Source organism: Lactuca virosa, chromosome 1 (assembly GCF_052849685.1).
Source record: "Lactuca virosa cultivar CGN04683 chromosome 1, Lactuca_virosa_CGN04683_v6, whole genome shotgun sequence".
Taxonomy (NCBI): Eukaryota; Viridiplantae; Streptophyta; class Magnoliopsida; order Asterales; family Asteraceae; genus Lactuca; species Lactuca virosa.
Genome location: NC_136426.1, coordinates 33,665,964 through 33,682,773, shown reverse-complemented (window position 1 = coordinate 33,682,773; position 16,810 = coordinate 33,665,964). Strand labels below are relative to the sequence as shown.

Here is a 16,810-nt window from a genome sequence, read left to right as displayed (position 1 = left end):
GTGTGTAATCCTCTTAGATCTATGTTTAGAAGCTTGTTCTTCATGTTCTTGATGTTTTGGATGGATGAATTCAATAAAGTTGGCAACTTACGGATCCTTGAGGTTCCTTTGTGGTGATATGTTCCAAATATAGTGTTTTATGGAATCCTTGATCTCATGCATGAGTTTTGAGTTCATTTATTTCCTTTTAACCTAACTTGGAAAAGACATTTATTGGACATGCATGTCCATAAAACAAAGATTTTAATGATGTACTTGGGGTGTAAGAAAGCCTCCTGGAAAGTATGGATGAGTGGATTAAGGGATTAAGAGCTTAATCTATTTAGTTGGCCAGAACAGATACCACGACATGGTGGGTTGATCCCCACAACGTGGCGATAGGCAGTCTTGCGATTGTTTTGTCGCGAGGCTACCATGACGTGGCCTATGCTTGCCCACGACGTGGTGGTCAGCTGAGGTTCACTTTGACAGTTGAATTTTGACCAAGAGGGTTTTTAGGCTATAAATTGAGAATGTGCCTTTGATTATTGTATATATAGCTCATAGCACCAATCTCTTTTTCGTGTGAGCCGTGTTGATTCTCTGCTAGTCTGCAAGATGAGTTTTGTCACTATACTTCGTACTGCAGTATGTATCTTTTATGTGTAGGATGTTGATATGCTATAATGGTATGTTAGATTGGTAGATCTGTTATGATTACATGTGTTTGTTGATTATTGTTTGTTTGTTTGTTTGCATATGTTGACATATTGTTGGGTTGAGGCGGTCCTGCTCTGTGCTGTAGGCCAAGATACTTGGGTGGTCCAATTGATACTGTAGGCCCAAGAGAGCGGTCCAACCCCATGTTGTAGGCTCAGGATAGCGGTCCGGGTGTACTGAAGGCTCATGTGTGCATGCATTTTATGTGTATTGTTGTGTGAGGTATTTTGGTGATCTCACTAATCTTTAGCTTATAGTTGTGGATTAAAATGTTTCAGGTATTTCAGAGGATTGGGGGAAGACGAAGGCTTGATTGTACACCTCATCTAGTGGTTGACATGTTTTTGAGAGATGCTATGTTTTAATACTCCGATTTTATAATATGGTTGTGAAACAATATTTTGATGATATATGTTTTATAGAAAAAATGGTCTATTCCCTTTTTAAAAATGCAAAAATTTTTACTATGGTTTTTAGTATGTTATAACATGGAATTGAATATCTTTTGTTGTTGGATCGGGTTTCACGTGTGTTGTCCACATGATATCGTTTATCATTGGATATTTTTGACTAGTCATTTTAACTTTGACAATAACCAAATCCACAACGAAAACCTCTCAAAATAACCAAATCCATAATTTTGAAAGTCGTTGGATCATATCCACGATTTTACAATTTTGTCTTAAATAAATGAAGATAAAGAAATTTCGTTTTGTTTGTTTACCACCCTACTTACAATCACCTACCAAACCAAATGCTGTGGGATATATTAGAAAACTTAATTCAAAATATCTAGGACTAAATTCTACAAAAACTAGTTCACATGTGGTTACATGCACCCAAATCAACATCAAAAATCAAAATCAGACATTAAACATGAAACTCGCCTTTCATTTTTCTTCAACTGTCTTCTTTTGACCTGACCATTCTTTAATTCTCTTGTCAGCCAATGACGCCTACAAAAAAAACAAAAGGAACACGATACAAATAAATTAAGTTTGTTCGAATAGTTGAAGCTTGTTTAAATGATAAGCCAATAAATTACTAATAATAAATAATTGGTGTCATGTAAATTACCTCTTTGTCCCAGTTGGTTCTGTAAGAAATTAAGAACAAAACCATGGTTTGTACCACAGTTCCACTCATCATGCCTACCCATATACCCTGTAATATCATCAATTGTTAATTTACTGATATATATATATATATATATATATATATATATATATATATATATATATATATATTTGAACTTTTAAAAGATTAAAATGATTTAAAATTACTAAAAATGTTTTTACCTTTATGCCCCATCCGGCTAGAAATCCAAGAGAGAGCCCCAAAGGTACGCCAAATATGTAGTAGCATGCAATATTTATATAAGCGATTACTGCTTGCCATCCTGCCCCGATTGCTACCCCTAAATTTTATCACAATAAAATTATTTTAAGTATAAATAATTACAACCCAAAATATAAAAAGATTGAATCAAAGGATAATTATTCAAATGACCACTATTGGATGAGATTTTTACTAAATTAACCATATTTTTTAGCTAATCACAAAAATGCCACCAATTGTCCAGTTCCGTGTTGGTCGACGAAATTGCTTCCCGCCATAGAAAACCTTGTCTTCGAAAAAAAAAGGTTTTTACTTGTTCTTATTTTCAAGTTTTTTTTTTTTTCATTGTGGGAATCAATTTCTAGAATTTTTGGAATTATCAAGTGACAAGTAGCGAAATTGTTGGTCTTTTATGTGATTGAAGAAAAACTGATTATGTTTGGTTACATATAAACTTTTGAAATATGTAAATATAGATGACATGGTTGGATTATGAGTTTTTTGCTTTGAAATAAAAGTTTTAAAGTCGTTTTTTGTTATTCCTTGAATTAATATACATAGATAGAAAAAAGATTTAGTGATAGAAATCAATATAGTTACCGGAAAGTGCTGGTTGAATATTATTAATGACAAGGCAAGCTGCTAATAATGGAGTGAGAGCATAAACCGCTTCTTGAACTTCCAAACTATCAGCAAATATGGCAGGATACTGATGCCGGAAAATTACCAGAAGAATGGCCAGAAAAGAACCGAATATAAATGACGAAATTACCACCACCCCAATTGCGAATTTTGCAGCTCTTGGGTGCCCTGCCCCTAATTCATTTGATACCCTCACACTGCAACCATAAATAAATAATTTTAAGATTTATTTTTTGTATAAACTTAATAATACATCTGTTTTTAGTAATTAATAAAAATATAAACTTAAAACTCACCTTACGGCTATGTTAAATCCGATTGCTATCATAACTGCCCATCCAACAATGTTTGTGCTGCAATAGTTATTGAAAATGCATCATTATTAGCAGATTGAATACATCAGTGTTAATATTGATAAAAATAACAAACTATGTTTTTTATAATTATAAATAACTTATAGTTGATCGGATAATGAAATAAAAAATTACTGCCGTTTACTAAAAAGACAATTAATAGTATATCATATCATGCTGATCCGTGTTGCACGCTATGATTAAAGTCATGTAATGATGACTACTTTTTTATACACTGTAAACGAAAGTCTCCACGAAACTTACAAAACTAATTTAATAAATATTGTCACAAAAGCAAGCTAATTAATATGTCGTATCATAAGTTGTCCTTTATGAATTTTTCTACTCCTACCAATTTATTTATTGAAAACTGTATGGCGATGTTTTTAACCCATTCCCATAATTCCCTTATTCCATACATTACGAATCTAACATATATATATATATATATATATATATATATATATATATATATATATATATATATATATATATATACCCCACAGATCGGATCTAGTCAACACGAGGCTGCTCTGAAGTATTTGAAATTTTTTATATTTGATAGCCGCAATTCAGGCATTTATATGTGAATATTTTTTCTAATACTGATATAATACTTGTCATGATTTTTAAATAACTATAGAATTGAATTAAATTAAAAATTATGTAATGAACAACAGTAAATATTTGATATGTAATTATAAATGAAGTACCATGTGAAGAGAGTAGCTTTATCAAGATCAGAAGAGCTTCTAGTTATGTAAATTGTGCCATTTCCAATTTTAATTTCCGGTTACTTGTTGAAAGTTGACTTTAATAATATTTTGAGTTTTAATAACTACTAATCAGTAATAGGTAAAAAAATAATTTCGCATCAAAAACTTATTGGAAGTGTAAAAAGATATATTTACTTTGGAAATTCTTTTAATCATACAGTAACTTATAAAACAAAATGTAAAATGAATAATAAAATGTAAAATGATAAAGATACTAACCATACGGAGAGTGCATCAACTGCAATTTCAGCATTTTTTAAATATCCAGCAAAAAGTACCAATGCCATGAAATACCATGTTTCCAAGCTGCATCAAACATTTAAAACTCATCAAACATTAATATTATGATTTATGCTCAACTTTATAAAACATCAACCTTTACTTCTATTAAATAAAAGTACAAGAAAAATTGAAAATTTCAAAACACTTGTAGTCTAGAAACAATCGATTTAATAAAGTTAAATTTTTGTATAGGTGACTTTTATCTAGAGACTTATCGAATATTACCTAAACATCTATAGCTTATTCTAAAGTTTAAACTATTGTAAAAAACAATCATCAAAACGAATTTGAATACCCTATAAACCCTATTTTAATTATTTATTTGTAACAAAAAATAGAACTATATTATAAATTTTAACCAAATTTAAAGATTTTTTAGATATCATTATCTTTTATTTAGATATCATTATCTTTTTTTAGATTTTTTAGATATCATTATCTTATATGATATCTAGAAGTTTCAAAAACTTAACAATTGGAAATATTCAATGAAATAAATTTTAAATCGATTGACAATAATCGTTATTTTAAAAATAATTACTAGTATTTAAAAAAATATATATATCATTATCAAAATTGAAAAATAAATTAATTAATATTTTAAATTAATTTAAGTTAATTAACTATAACAATTATTAGAAATATTATTAAACTGAGAATTATAAATACTATTGTTAATGCCAGTGTCGGCAGATAGATGTCGTTCAAGATTTTTTGAACCATATTAGTTTCGATTATAACTTTTGAATTTTATTCCATTATTATATTTATAGCACTAGGTTTTGTAACTTTTAACTTTCAATCCTCTAAAACACTTCTCTCTGATCATATAAATATAAATCAAATAATATAACTATATAAGTGTTTCTGTTAGTATTTTATGTATGCTCATAAAATAATATAAGATATATTATTATATATCTCATAATTAATAGACCCATTTCTGTTAGTGTTTCTGATCATATAAATCAAATAATATAAGATATATTATTATATATCTCATAATTAATAGACCTATCGTATTGAAACATGTGCATTTATTACTTATTTATGTATGCTCCCTATGACAATCGTTGTCTAAAGGATTTAAATAGTATGCATTTTAGTAAAATATCAGATATGATCAAATATTCACCACACATATCAATAAAAAAACAATTTAAAAAACGTAAAGAAACAAACAAAGAATCAATTTTGTCTTACCACAGCATGATAGCTGACGCGAAGGACAGCTTCACAAAGCTCCATAGATTATTGAAGGCAGCGAAGCTAAATCCTGACCATGCTTCGCCACACGAGCCTCTGAATATATACACCATCTGAGCCACCACGATGAACCACCATGACGCATTCAGCACCATAGCTCCGCCGAACAACCCCCACCCCAACTTCAACATGAAAAGCCAGCTAAAAAAGGTATGCAGCACCAACGCCGTTCCCGTTATGTAAGCCAACACCATTATCCTACTCTGGGCTTGAAGAAACTTGGCCATCGGAAAGTTTAAAGCGTAAGCAAACAGCTGCGGAATCATCCATAACGCCATTCTCCCCGCCGCGTGAGCTATTTCTTCCTTTTGTCCGATCAATAGAAGCACCGGAGTCGCGAAGATGTAGAGGGACAGCATAAGGAGAGCGGTGGTGATGAGAATAATCCATGATCTCTGCATATATACTCCCATCATGTTAATCTGACCTGCTCCATACGCTTGCCCACACAGTGTCTCCAACGCGCTGCCCATTCCAAGCTGCGGATTAATGATTTCATAACAAGTTAATACACACATCGATTAACGTCTAATTTGTTAACAGCTGGGAAAAAATTTTGATTTTAAAACCCTTTGATGACGTAATGTACGAACCATGATCCCCAAAGAGAAGCCAGCAATGACTGAGTTTTCGACGGAGAAAGCTGCGAGATCAAGAGTTCCAACATGACCGGCGAACGTTTGCGTGACAGCACCGAGAGAGTATCGGCAGACAGCGGTGAAGATGGCGGGACCGGCGAGGCACCACATCCTCTTCGATTCGATTCCAAATTGGCTAACGAACTCCTTTACTCCGGTTACCGGAGGACTATCTTCGACGCCGGTGCGGAAGTGGGCGTTCGTTGAGACATTTTTAGAGGTAAGAAGCGGTGCATCTGCGTCGCTTTCCATTGAAATTGTTCGCACACTTTGACTACTCTACTGTTGAGTAGCGTGTGAGAGGAAGGAAAGAATCGAGTTCTGTAGACTAAGTGCTGTAGGTTTCAGATCCAGTGATGATGAGATGAATATATATATCGAGAGAGAGAGAGATGAACGGAGAGCCACCTACCCTCCAATGATCGTCGAGTTGGTAAAATGTAAATCCCAATTCCTGCGATTTAGCATAGATATCAAAATGATTTCGTACTTCTCAAATAAAGATAATATTTAATTTTTTCTTATTTTATAGAGCGGCAGATAATATTTGAACGAGCACCAATAAAATCGTCAAACATGTGCTCCTATACAGATAATAATATTTAACGATAATTAGAAATTAAAATTACATTTGAGTCTTTTAATATACTAAGTGACTAAGTTAATCAAACTTCGTTCTATAGCATGTACAAGAAATCTAATTATACAACAGAAAATAATGAAATAAAATAAAACTACGGCTCAATATTCTTGAAAATAAGAGTATTAAGAAAATACCAAATCAATGGTATCGGTGTTCGAACAGTCATATCAAAACATTTATTTTTAACCAATGTAAACACAAATCATCTACCCACCAGATTCAATCTTCGACCATCGTAGAGACGGGTTAGTAGCGAACAACCATGTGCTACAATGAACTCGCCATCTCACAACACCCGAGCAAACGGTCGAGAGTCTTGTTACTACCTCTATCTATCATACATAATATGGAGTCAATATCGACTCCGCGCATTCAAATTAACCTTACTCGGAATTCAATCAACAATGATAAGTCTACCTAATATGTTACTTTTATTGGAACTAATTTATTCAATCAAGTCCATAGTATGCATAAGTATCGAACCAACACGGTTTTGATCTTATATTTAAAGCATGACTAAACTACCATGATAACCATACCTACCGATTTAATGATAAGAGATCAAAAGTGAATGAAAACGACATAAAACATAACCTATACATGTCCATTTTCAATTGGTCATAAGTTATAGTTTTAAGTGATGTCGGTTGTTTGTGCAACATAAACATTACAAAGTCTTGAATTGACAATGATAAAAATCATCAACTTTATTCTGAAGAAATCCACAACAAAATTTCTTGATATACAACACATTGTATATAAAGACTCTCACTAAACTAATGTATTATTTATAATAATCCACATACGAGCAACATGCTCATGAAACTCTTATGCATCAAACCTTTAGATAGTGGGTTTGCTAGAACTAAATTCTTTCATATGTGTTATATCAAAAATTTCCACCTTGAACTCTCTCATTGGAGTCGATAACATCCGACTTAGTTAAGCTACCTTGGTAAAGGTAGCTAAATTGTTGTCATAATAAATATTCAAATGGTTTGTCAGCGTCATCCACTACTCATAATTTAGTGACAAAATGTAACACTTGAATTGGGGTATGTTTTCTTTTAGCCATTTTCATTCAAAATATTGCAATTTGGTCCTTGGGGTTAGTACGCGGGGCGTACCATTGGGTACACGGGGTGTACTAGCTGAGAAGCTAATACGCGGGGCGTACCACATGGTAAGCTTAGCGTACTAAGTGAGGTTGATCGCGGGACATAGACCTCGTACGCAGGGCGTACGAGGATTACACAGGGCGTACGAGAGGTTAATGAAAACCCTAATTTAGGGGTGTTGCACCCTATATAAGCTCCTTAAGTCCCTAGGGATGACCTCTTTATCAGCCTCCATTGCCCTAAAACCCTAATCTCGAACCCTAATAGCATCTTTGAGTGCTTTTGAGCCTTGGTCTTGATTTTTGGTGTTTTGTACTCCTTGAAGTGTTAGAAGAAGAAGTTGGAAGACTCATTCATTGGGGGGAAGTTTATAGATCCAGATTTTGCTCCATCTTTTGGTGACTTTTGAGGTATAAAGTTCACACCTTGGCTACTCTTTGCTTAGATCTCTTCATGTTATGGTTTTATGCTTCTTTGTCCCTTTTGTTTGGTCTTGATGGGTTAAGTCCGTTTTAAAAGCTAAATCTTGTAGATCTGGATGTTTGAAGAGCTCCTTAAGCTTAAAGGTGCAAACTTTATGATGTTTATGGTCTCATGCTATTAAGTCCTTTTGAGGTTTAAGAGCTTCATTAAGCTATGCATGCATGTAAAGTTGACAACTTTACATGGTAAACCACCTCAAAGATGTCATATCTAAGTTTTGGAGTGGGTCTTAATCGATTAAGAACTGGAGAATGCAAGTTGGCCAAATGGAGGAGTATGTTGGGCGTACAAGCAGGTACGCTTAGCGTACAAGCCCTAAAGCGAGTACGATGTACGTACGTGCTGAGTACGCCCCGCGTACTCAGCCAGTTGGGCTTCGGACGTTTGGATCTTCGGTTTGGTCCATGTTTGTTCTTAGATGTTTAGGGCCTTGTCGGGCCATCAGGTTTTTGGGATGATGTTTATCCTAGGTTCGCTTGGTGAAAGCCCACAAAGGGATTTGGACCTATTTGGAAAATTGGGCCATGATTGGGCCTTGGTTGGTTATTTTGGATTTTGGGCCTTGGTTTAGATTATAGGTTTGGGCCTTAGTCTTGGACCAAACTGGGTAAGGGTTAAAATGGTCTTTTTACCCTAATTTTGGACTAATGGTTATAGATTGGAATCCAATTATTAATTGGATGTTATTGGTATTGATAGCGCGGGGATTTTAGCAGGCCAACAACCATAGATACTTTTTGTGAGATTCGACAGTGCGAGGTGAGTTTCCTCACTGTGTTTAGCGGGTCGAAGGCACCAATGCCGGCCCATGATTTTGTTATGTTAGGATGCTAGATGTCTGCGTGACTCTTGCATGTGTTATGCTTACCGGGCGGGGCCCAATGACCATTTTGTATGCTATGTATCTTTGTGATTATTGCATGTTTATGTGTTTATATGTTATATGTTTATATGTATGCCGGACGGGGCCCGATCTGTATACCGAGCGGGGCCCATTATTTGTTTATTATGTATGGTATGTGGTATTTTGGGGAACTCACTAAGCTTTGTGCTTACGGTTTTCAGTTTATGTTTCAGGTACTTCCAGTTCCAAAGGGAAGACCTCGGGATGATTGCATAGCACACACCACTCGATCTCGCATTTTGTGTTTTACTCTGATATTGATGATGTTTCGATACATTTTGATAACTTTGGTTTTATGATAATGATATGGTTTGATGTTTATTAATCTAAAAACGAAAAAATTTATGGTCTTGTTTCTGGGATGTTACAAGTTGGTATTAGAGCCTTGGTTTGAGGGATTCAGACATACTCTCGGGTGTGTCTGAACTCAAACTGAGGATTTGGTAATTTTTTTCAAAAAGGAAAAGTTTTAAAGAAAGGAATTTTCTAAGACAAGAAAGGTTGTGGTGCATGCAATCGACCGAGTCAAGTAAGTTTTCCCAAAATACCCATACATGTTATCTGATATGATTTGATTTGTGAATCTGTGAATCACATGCTAGTTAGGGCTAAGGATTTTTCAGTTTTTGCATGATAGAATGCTAGGAGAGATGCCTTTGTATGCCTATTGTATGAGCTTGTAGTCTTGCATGCTAGTACTGATCAATCAGTGATAGGATGGCCTAATTAGGTGATGCTTGGTTCTAATTACTTGATGCTCGAATGTTGCTTGCTTTGTGCTTTCTAGGAGTTCTCACTAGCTTCAGCTAACTAGTAAGCGAATGTTGCTTTGTGCCTTCTGAAGCTGATGGCGGAGAGTGGTGTGGAGTTTTCCCTAGGAAAACCTAGGATGAGATCTAGTGCTGGGAGCCTTATTTTGATGAGGTTTGGTTATATGGATATAAAGTGACTTGGCGAAATCGAGGCAATCCTTGAGGAAAGTACGGATAGATGTGGAAGGCAGTAGGGCCCGTACTACTGGAAGCAGAGGATCCGTACTCGAGTTGTAACGCTCTAAATTTTCAAACAAAATTTTCATTTTTAAAACCACATAAAACTCAATGTCCCATTTCTCAAAAACCCAAATGTATAAATTTTTCAAAACACAAGACCACCAAATGAATGATAATATCCCAGAATCCTCAGAAACATAATCTCGAGCTGGTGTGTACAATCAAGTCGGCGCCTTCCCGCGATCCTGAGAAGTACCTGAAACACATATCACACAACACTGTAAGCACGGAGCTTAGTGAGTTCCCCAAAATACCATGCACAAATAATTAGCCTATTATGGCTAAATCTCAATAAGGACCCTCCGGTCGTGTGTCTCAGTGAGGACCCTCCGGTCTCACAGCTCGGGTCGGACCCTCCAGTCCGGTATCTCAGTGAAGACCCTCCGGTCTCACAACTCGGTTTGGACCCTCCGGTCCTATCTCAATAAAGCACATAAATAATATACAACATAAATCACAAAGACAAAATGCATGATATCACATAACTTAGTATAAGCACATAAGACCCTCCGGTCAGTAACTCAATAAGACCCTCCTGTCAATAACTCATATAAGACCCTCCGGTCACACAATATTACCACTCAGGTAAGTATAGTGAGAAGACTCACCTCGTAAGCAAAGCAAGTATGTCTCGTACTCAACGATCGGTCTCGACTCCGCCTACATATGTCATAATCATCTCTAATTAACACTTATAACAATAACTCTAAAGATGTTAAGCTAACCCCTTCACTAACTCTTGGAAAGGGTGAAAAGACCATTTTACCCCTCCATGGCCTCCATGTCCATAACTTGACCAAACCCTAAAAGTTAACGGAAGTCAACACTCGAGTCAACAGTCCCTGTTGACCCAAATCGTTGAGTGCATCTATGCGATATGTCGAGTTCCTCCTGTTCTAAAAAATCGGGAAAACTCCAACTCAACTCGCCGAGTTGTCTCATCAACTCGTCGAGTTTGCACGTGTCCAGACTATTGGGGAAAATCCTAACCGACTCGTCGAGTTGGCTCATGGACTCATCGAGTCCCTCTAGACCATTTTCTCATTCAGATGTTTTTAAGCATAACTAAAGTCCCAAACTCTAGATCTAGCCTCCCAAGGCTGAAATACCACTTAAAGCTGCAAGCTTTATGTCCATGCATGGCACCCAGGGCTCAAAATGCCAAAATAAATCTCTATAGAAGGTTTAATGTTTGGAACTTGGCTAATAGCTTGATAAAGCTTGAATCTTTACGCCCAAGGGACCTCACACTGTCCAGATCTGAAGTTTCAACTTCAGGTCATGCTCAAATGGCTTAAAGACTCAAAGAGGAGATGAAATGGCCAAAAACTCCCTAGAGAAGAGATCTAACCAAACAATGATCAAGGTGATAGCTTTTTACCTCTAAATAACAGCTAGCACTGAAGGAACACTGGATCCAAGGCCTTCTTCTCGTTGCAAGCCTTATGCTCTTCTATCTCCTTCCAAGAATGCACAAAATCACACACTTTTAGCCTCTCTCTCTATCTCTCACAGATGATACCAGATCATTTAGGGTTTCTCTCTGGGTATTAAAGTGATAAGGGAGGTGGAAATGAAGGCTTAAGGTCCTTTAAATAGGGTACAAACCCTGAAAATTAGGGTTTTGTCACTCAACACCTACTTGTCGAGTTGGGTCCTCCAACTCGTCGAGTAGACTCTAAAAATCCCGCGGCTATCTCCATTTCTACTCGGCGAGTTGGAGCCTCCAACTCGTCGAGTCTCCTTGACAAAATGAATATAACTTAGTTAGATATTATACCTGGGAGTCGGGATGTTACACGAGTCAGGGAGAGCAGCGATGAAACCAGGAAGCTTGTAGAGATTGTGATCCCTCGATATATTCTGATGCTTATTCTGATGGTTTATATGGTCTATTTTCAGTATGGTGACATTGCAGGGCAGACCTGTTGGCAGTTCTGGTGCTGAACAGGGCTTAGGCTCAGGTTCTGGAGCCGGGCAACTAGATGATCAGACTAGGGAGTTCATCTCGTCTGAGATTACGCATTGCATTCTTGAGTAGACTCCTGTAATCTTTGGCACGGTCAAGGAGGGTATTTTGGAGATTTTGGATAAGCGGTTGAGTGCCTTTTTTTCTGGGATGGTGTCCTTGGTAGGGGCGCATTCATTGACCTTCAGGGAGTTCCGGGCATGTGGAGCTCCGGACTATCATGGGGGGAAGGACCCGATAGCGAGCAGGAGGTGGTTAGCGGATGTTGCTAATGCCTTCTGCATCAGAAGTTCCCCCGAGGGGGCAAAGGTCATACTTGCTTCCTGTCTTCTGAAGGACAGGGCACAAGATTGGTGGGAGGAGGTCGGGCGCGCAGTTGGTGATGAGGCCTTTGATTCAATGACCTGGGATGATTTTGTGACCAGGTTCAGGACTGAGTTCGCACCGATGATTGAGGTGCAACAGTTGGCGCGAGAGTTTCAGGATCTCCGCCAGACTACTGAGATGGTGGCTGAGATCACCGCGATGTTCCGGGAGAGGGCATTTTTGGTTCCGCAGTATGTGGCGGATGAAGAGATGAAGAAGGCTTGGTATTATGAGATGTTGAGGAGTGACATTCGGCAGTTTGTGATCCTATCCAGCTGCAAGACGTTCGAGGATATGATAGCGAGGGCTAGAGAGAGGGAGATTAATCTGGAGATGGAGAAGAAGAGGAAGTTGGATTATGTGCTGAGTGCTGAGGGTTCGGGAAAGAGGCCCAAGGTATCTGATTCCAGGTCGAGAGGCTATCAAGGTCGGAGCCGCTATGGCAAGTGCAACAATGTGCACGAGGGAGCGTTCAGGGTGGGTGGTTCGGGCTGCTTCAAGTACGACGTACATGTCATATTAGCATGGATTGCACTGCTACTATCACCACCACCCTGGTATTTGATCTGATTTTATTTAATTGCAATAAGAGGGGACACAAGAAGGCCCATTGTCCGAGTTTGGTTGCAACAGGACTGGGATCGGCACCCGCTCCTACAACTCTTCAGATTACTGATGGCCGCCACGGCCGGGCGGATGCACCTGTGGCGAAGAGCAGGTATTTTCAGCTGACAACCGAGGAGGCTCGAGCAGCTCCTGACGTGGTGACAGGTATGTATCTTCTCTTTATCTTATTATTTATATTGAATTGCAGCTTATATTTATGTGTTTTATTTTAGGATCGTTCCGTGTGAACGATATTTCTGCTTTGGTATTGTTTGATTCGAGGGCTACCCGATCCTTTGTGTCGCTTGTGCTTAGCAAGAGGTTTGTTGGAGCTCCGAGGGAGCTAGATTGTCCGTTAGATGTTGAGATTGCAGATGATCGATCTGTTCGGTTTGCGAGGGTTCATCGGGTTGTACTCTCCAGTTGTTCAGTGAGCAGTATTTGGTAGATTTGGTTCCTATTCCTTTGTATGGGAACAAGGTTATCGTGGGCATGGATTGGTTGAGCCCCAATGGGGTAGTGATCGATTGTGAGCAGTAGTTAGTTCGGGTTTGGACCCCAAGTGGGGGAGAGTTAGTGGTTCATGGGGAGAGATCTCAACATGGGCCGATTTTATGATCAGCAACGAGGGACAGACGCTATATTCAACATGGTTGTTCCGGTTATGTCGCCTATGTTATGGATACCCAGGAGAAGGGTATGGCGACCGTGGATGATGTGTAGATTGTGCGGGATTATCCAGATGTGTTTCCAGAGGATTTGCCTGGGGTGCCTCCGGAAAGGCAGGTTGAGTTCCTAATTGATCTGGTTCCTGGTGCGGATTCGATAACCAAAGCACCGTATCAGTTGGCTCCTCCCGAGATGCAGGAGTTGTCTACACATCTACATGAGCTGTTAGACAAGGGATTCGTTCGACCGAGCAGTTCTCCTTGGGGAGCACTGATCTTGTTTTTGAAGAAGAAGGATGGGTCTCATCGTATGTGAATCGACTACCGAATCTAAATAAGGTAATGGTGAAGAACCATTATCCACTCCTGAGGATTGATGATCTTTTTGACCAGCTTCAGGGTGCATCTTGGTTTTGCAAGATTGATTTGCGATCGGGTTATCATCAGATGAGGGTTAGGGATGAGAATGTGTAGGAGACATCTTTTCGGATTCGTTATGATCATTACGATTTCGTGGTGATTCCTTTTGGGACCACCAATGCTCCATCCGCGTTCATGGATCTCATGAACCGCGTGTGCAGGCCGATGTTGGATCGGTATGTGATTGTATTTATCGATGATATCTTGGTTTATTCCAAGACTCAGGAGCAGCACGAGGAGCACTTGAGGGAAGTGCTGGAGACGTTGAGGAGGGTGAGACTTTTCGCAAAGTTCTCCAAGTGTAAGTTCTGGTTGCGCGAGGTGTAGTTTCTGGGGCACTTTGTCAACCATAATGGTATTTTGGTCAATCCGGCCAAAGTCGAGGACGTGATGCAGTGGGCGGTTCCGAGGTCTCCATATGAGTTTCAAAGTTTTCTTGGTTTGGCGGGTTATTATCGGAGATTCATCAAGGATTTCTCCAACATAGCTATTCCTTTGACTCGGTTGACAAAGAAGTCGGTTACATTTCGTTGGGGGCCTGAGCAGCAGACAACTTTTGAGATCTTGAGACAGCGGTTATATGAGGTGCCGATTTTGACCCTGCAGGAGGGTGTCGAGGATTTTGTGGTTTATTGTGATGCGTCGATCACAGGATTGGGGGTTGTGTTGATGTAGAGGGGTCGCGTGATCGTTTACGCTTCAAGGCAGCTAAAGCCTCATGAGGCGAATTATCCGACGCATGATTTGGAGCTGGGGGCTGTGGTTTTCGCCCTCAAGATTTGGCGGCATTAACTCTATGGGGTCCGTTGTACTATTTACACGGATCACAAGAGCCTGACGTATTTGATGGAGCAGCCGAATTTGAATATGAGGAGGCGCCAGTGGTTGGATGTGGTGAAGGGTTATGATTGCGAGATCCTTTATCACCCGGGGAAGGCTAATGTGGTGGTCGATGCTCTGAGCCGCAAGGTGGTCATGGCTCCGATCAGAGACATATGTTTAAGGATGACCGTGGTTACTCCGCTGTTGGAGCGGATTCGTGAGGCTCAAGTTGAGGCTTTGAAGGAAGAGCACCGAAAGAGTGAGCGTATTATAGGTCAGGTTGTAACAACCAGTTATTTCGGGTCAATAAAAGTCAAACAAGTCAAACCAAATTCAAACAAATCAAACAAAAGTCAAATAGTTAAAATTAAATCATGAAAATTCATATTTCTTTTGAGGTTTTCAGTTTTAGGAATCAAAATCACTAGCCTAGATCGAAATCCTACTTGACCGAGATCAAGACCCGATCAAAAAACAACAAATTGTGACCGTCCATGCCACCACCGCCCCTACCACCCCTGCACCAGCCAAACAATATGTTGGGACTCTTCCAAAATGCAACAAGTGCAACTACCACCACCATGGAGCCTGTCGAGAGATGCAATGTAACAATTGCAACAAGAAGGGGCATACCACCCATTTCTGTAAAGCGCCAACACAACAAACTGAAGGGTTTTGAGCACTATAACATCCCTATGGTGCACATATAACCCTAATGCTTTGGATCTAAGTTTTCTCTAGTTATATGTAACGCTCGTAGATCCGGGCTAGTCAATTTAGAGACGACAAGCATCAAAAATGACTTTTTGATGGAAAATTATTTAGAAGGATTAATCTTAACTAAGTTATAGTATATGTTACAAGGATTCCGTACATATAAAGAACGCCGAAATCCGAGTTATAACGAAGAAGTTATGATCTGTCGAAGTTTCGCGACAGAAACGGCACGACACAGCGCGACGTAAATAGTGAATTTACGTTAGAGCGATATTTAGCCTTATATATCTAAATGAAAGTCGTAGAATACGTTAAACCGAGAGCGTACATAAAAAGAACGTCTAAATCTGACTTCGTATGAGGAAGTTATGATTTTTCGAAGTTTCAGCATTAGCAGTATGCAGCCCGAAGTTCGAATATGAGATCGAGTGATTTCTAGCCGAAACGATCTAAACGAGAATCGAAGATCTCATCGATAGTAGTCCAACGGTAAAAAGACAGACGAAAACGGACGTCAGACGAAGAAGATATAGATTTCTAACGGAGTTTTCCTGTCCCGGCCTACTAAAAATAATATAATAAAATATATTAAAAATAAAATCAAAATTAGCCAACGAAGTCTAAACGATAGTTGTAGAGCATAATCTCACCTACGCGTGCATATAAAGAACATCGAAAACGGAGCTCGTATGTGAAAGATATGAATTTCTGAAGTTCGGGGCACAAAATCCGATCCTGTGTCAGAACTCACGACGTGAACACTGTGTTCACGACGTGAACTCAGAAAAACGTCACCTGGACTCTGTCAGACCCCACTTGTGATGACGCATGCAGTGACGATCAAGCCCCACGACGTGAGCAATTGAAACTCACGACGTGAACCTAGAAAATTCACCCTATAAATAGAAATCGAGGGTCAGCCGATTTTGGTTGCTCCTTCTCATCTCTCCTACTCCCGATACCCTCTCTAAGCCCTATTTTAACCCCCGAAGCCCCGGTATCATCCCGAGACCCGAAGCAAGTCCCGAAGCCCGAAGATCCCGAGAAG

The 16,810-nt window shown here is 38.7% G+C and overlaps 1 protein-coding gene across 1 annotated transcript; it reads right to left on the bottom strand.

The window, feature by feature from the left end:
- Positions 1–1,390: 1,390 nt before the first annotated feature.
- LOC145165769 (protein DETOXIFICATION 31-like) lies at positions 1,391–6,470 on the bottom strand. Its single transcript, XM_079084693.1, has 8 exons — positions 5,950–6,470; positions 5,294–5,835; positions 4,028–4,114; positions 2,976–3,032; positions 2,638–2,876; positions 1,998–2,116; positions 1,777–1,863; positions 1,391–1,655 (listed from the first exon to the last, which is right to left on the bottom strand). The coding sequence occupies exons 1-8, from the start codon at positions 6,244–6,246 to the stop codon at positions 1,590–1,592; spliced, it is 1,494 nt and encodes a 497-aa protein (XP_078940819.1). The 5' UTR covers positions 6,247–6,470; the 3' UTR covers positions 1,391–1,589.
- Between the last annotated feature and the right edge of the window lie 10,340 nt (positions 6,471–16,810).

Bases quoted from the DNA above. Each gene is read 5' to 3' on its own strand.
- LOC145165769 (XM_079084693.1), bottom strand. From the start codon at position 6,246: ATGGAAAGCGACGCAGATGCACCGCTTCTTACCTCTAAAAATGTCTCA. The intron at 2,117-2,637 runs GTAACTATATTG...GATAAAATTTAG, and splicing joins TATTCAACCAGCACTTTCCG to GGGTAGCAATCGGGGCAGGA. The intron at 1,656-1,776 runs GTAATTTACATG...TTTTTTTTGTAG, and splicing joins GAACCAACTGGGACAAAGAG to GCGTCATTGGCTGACAAGAG.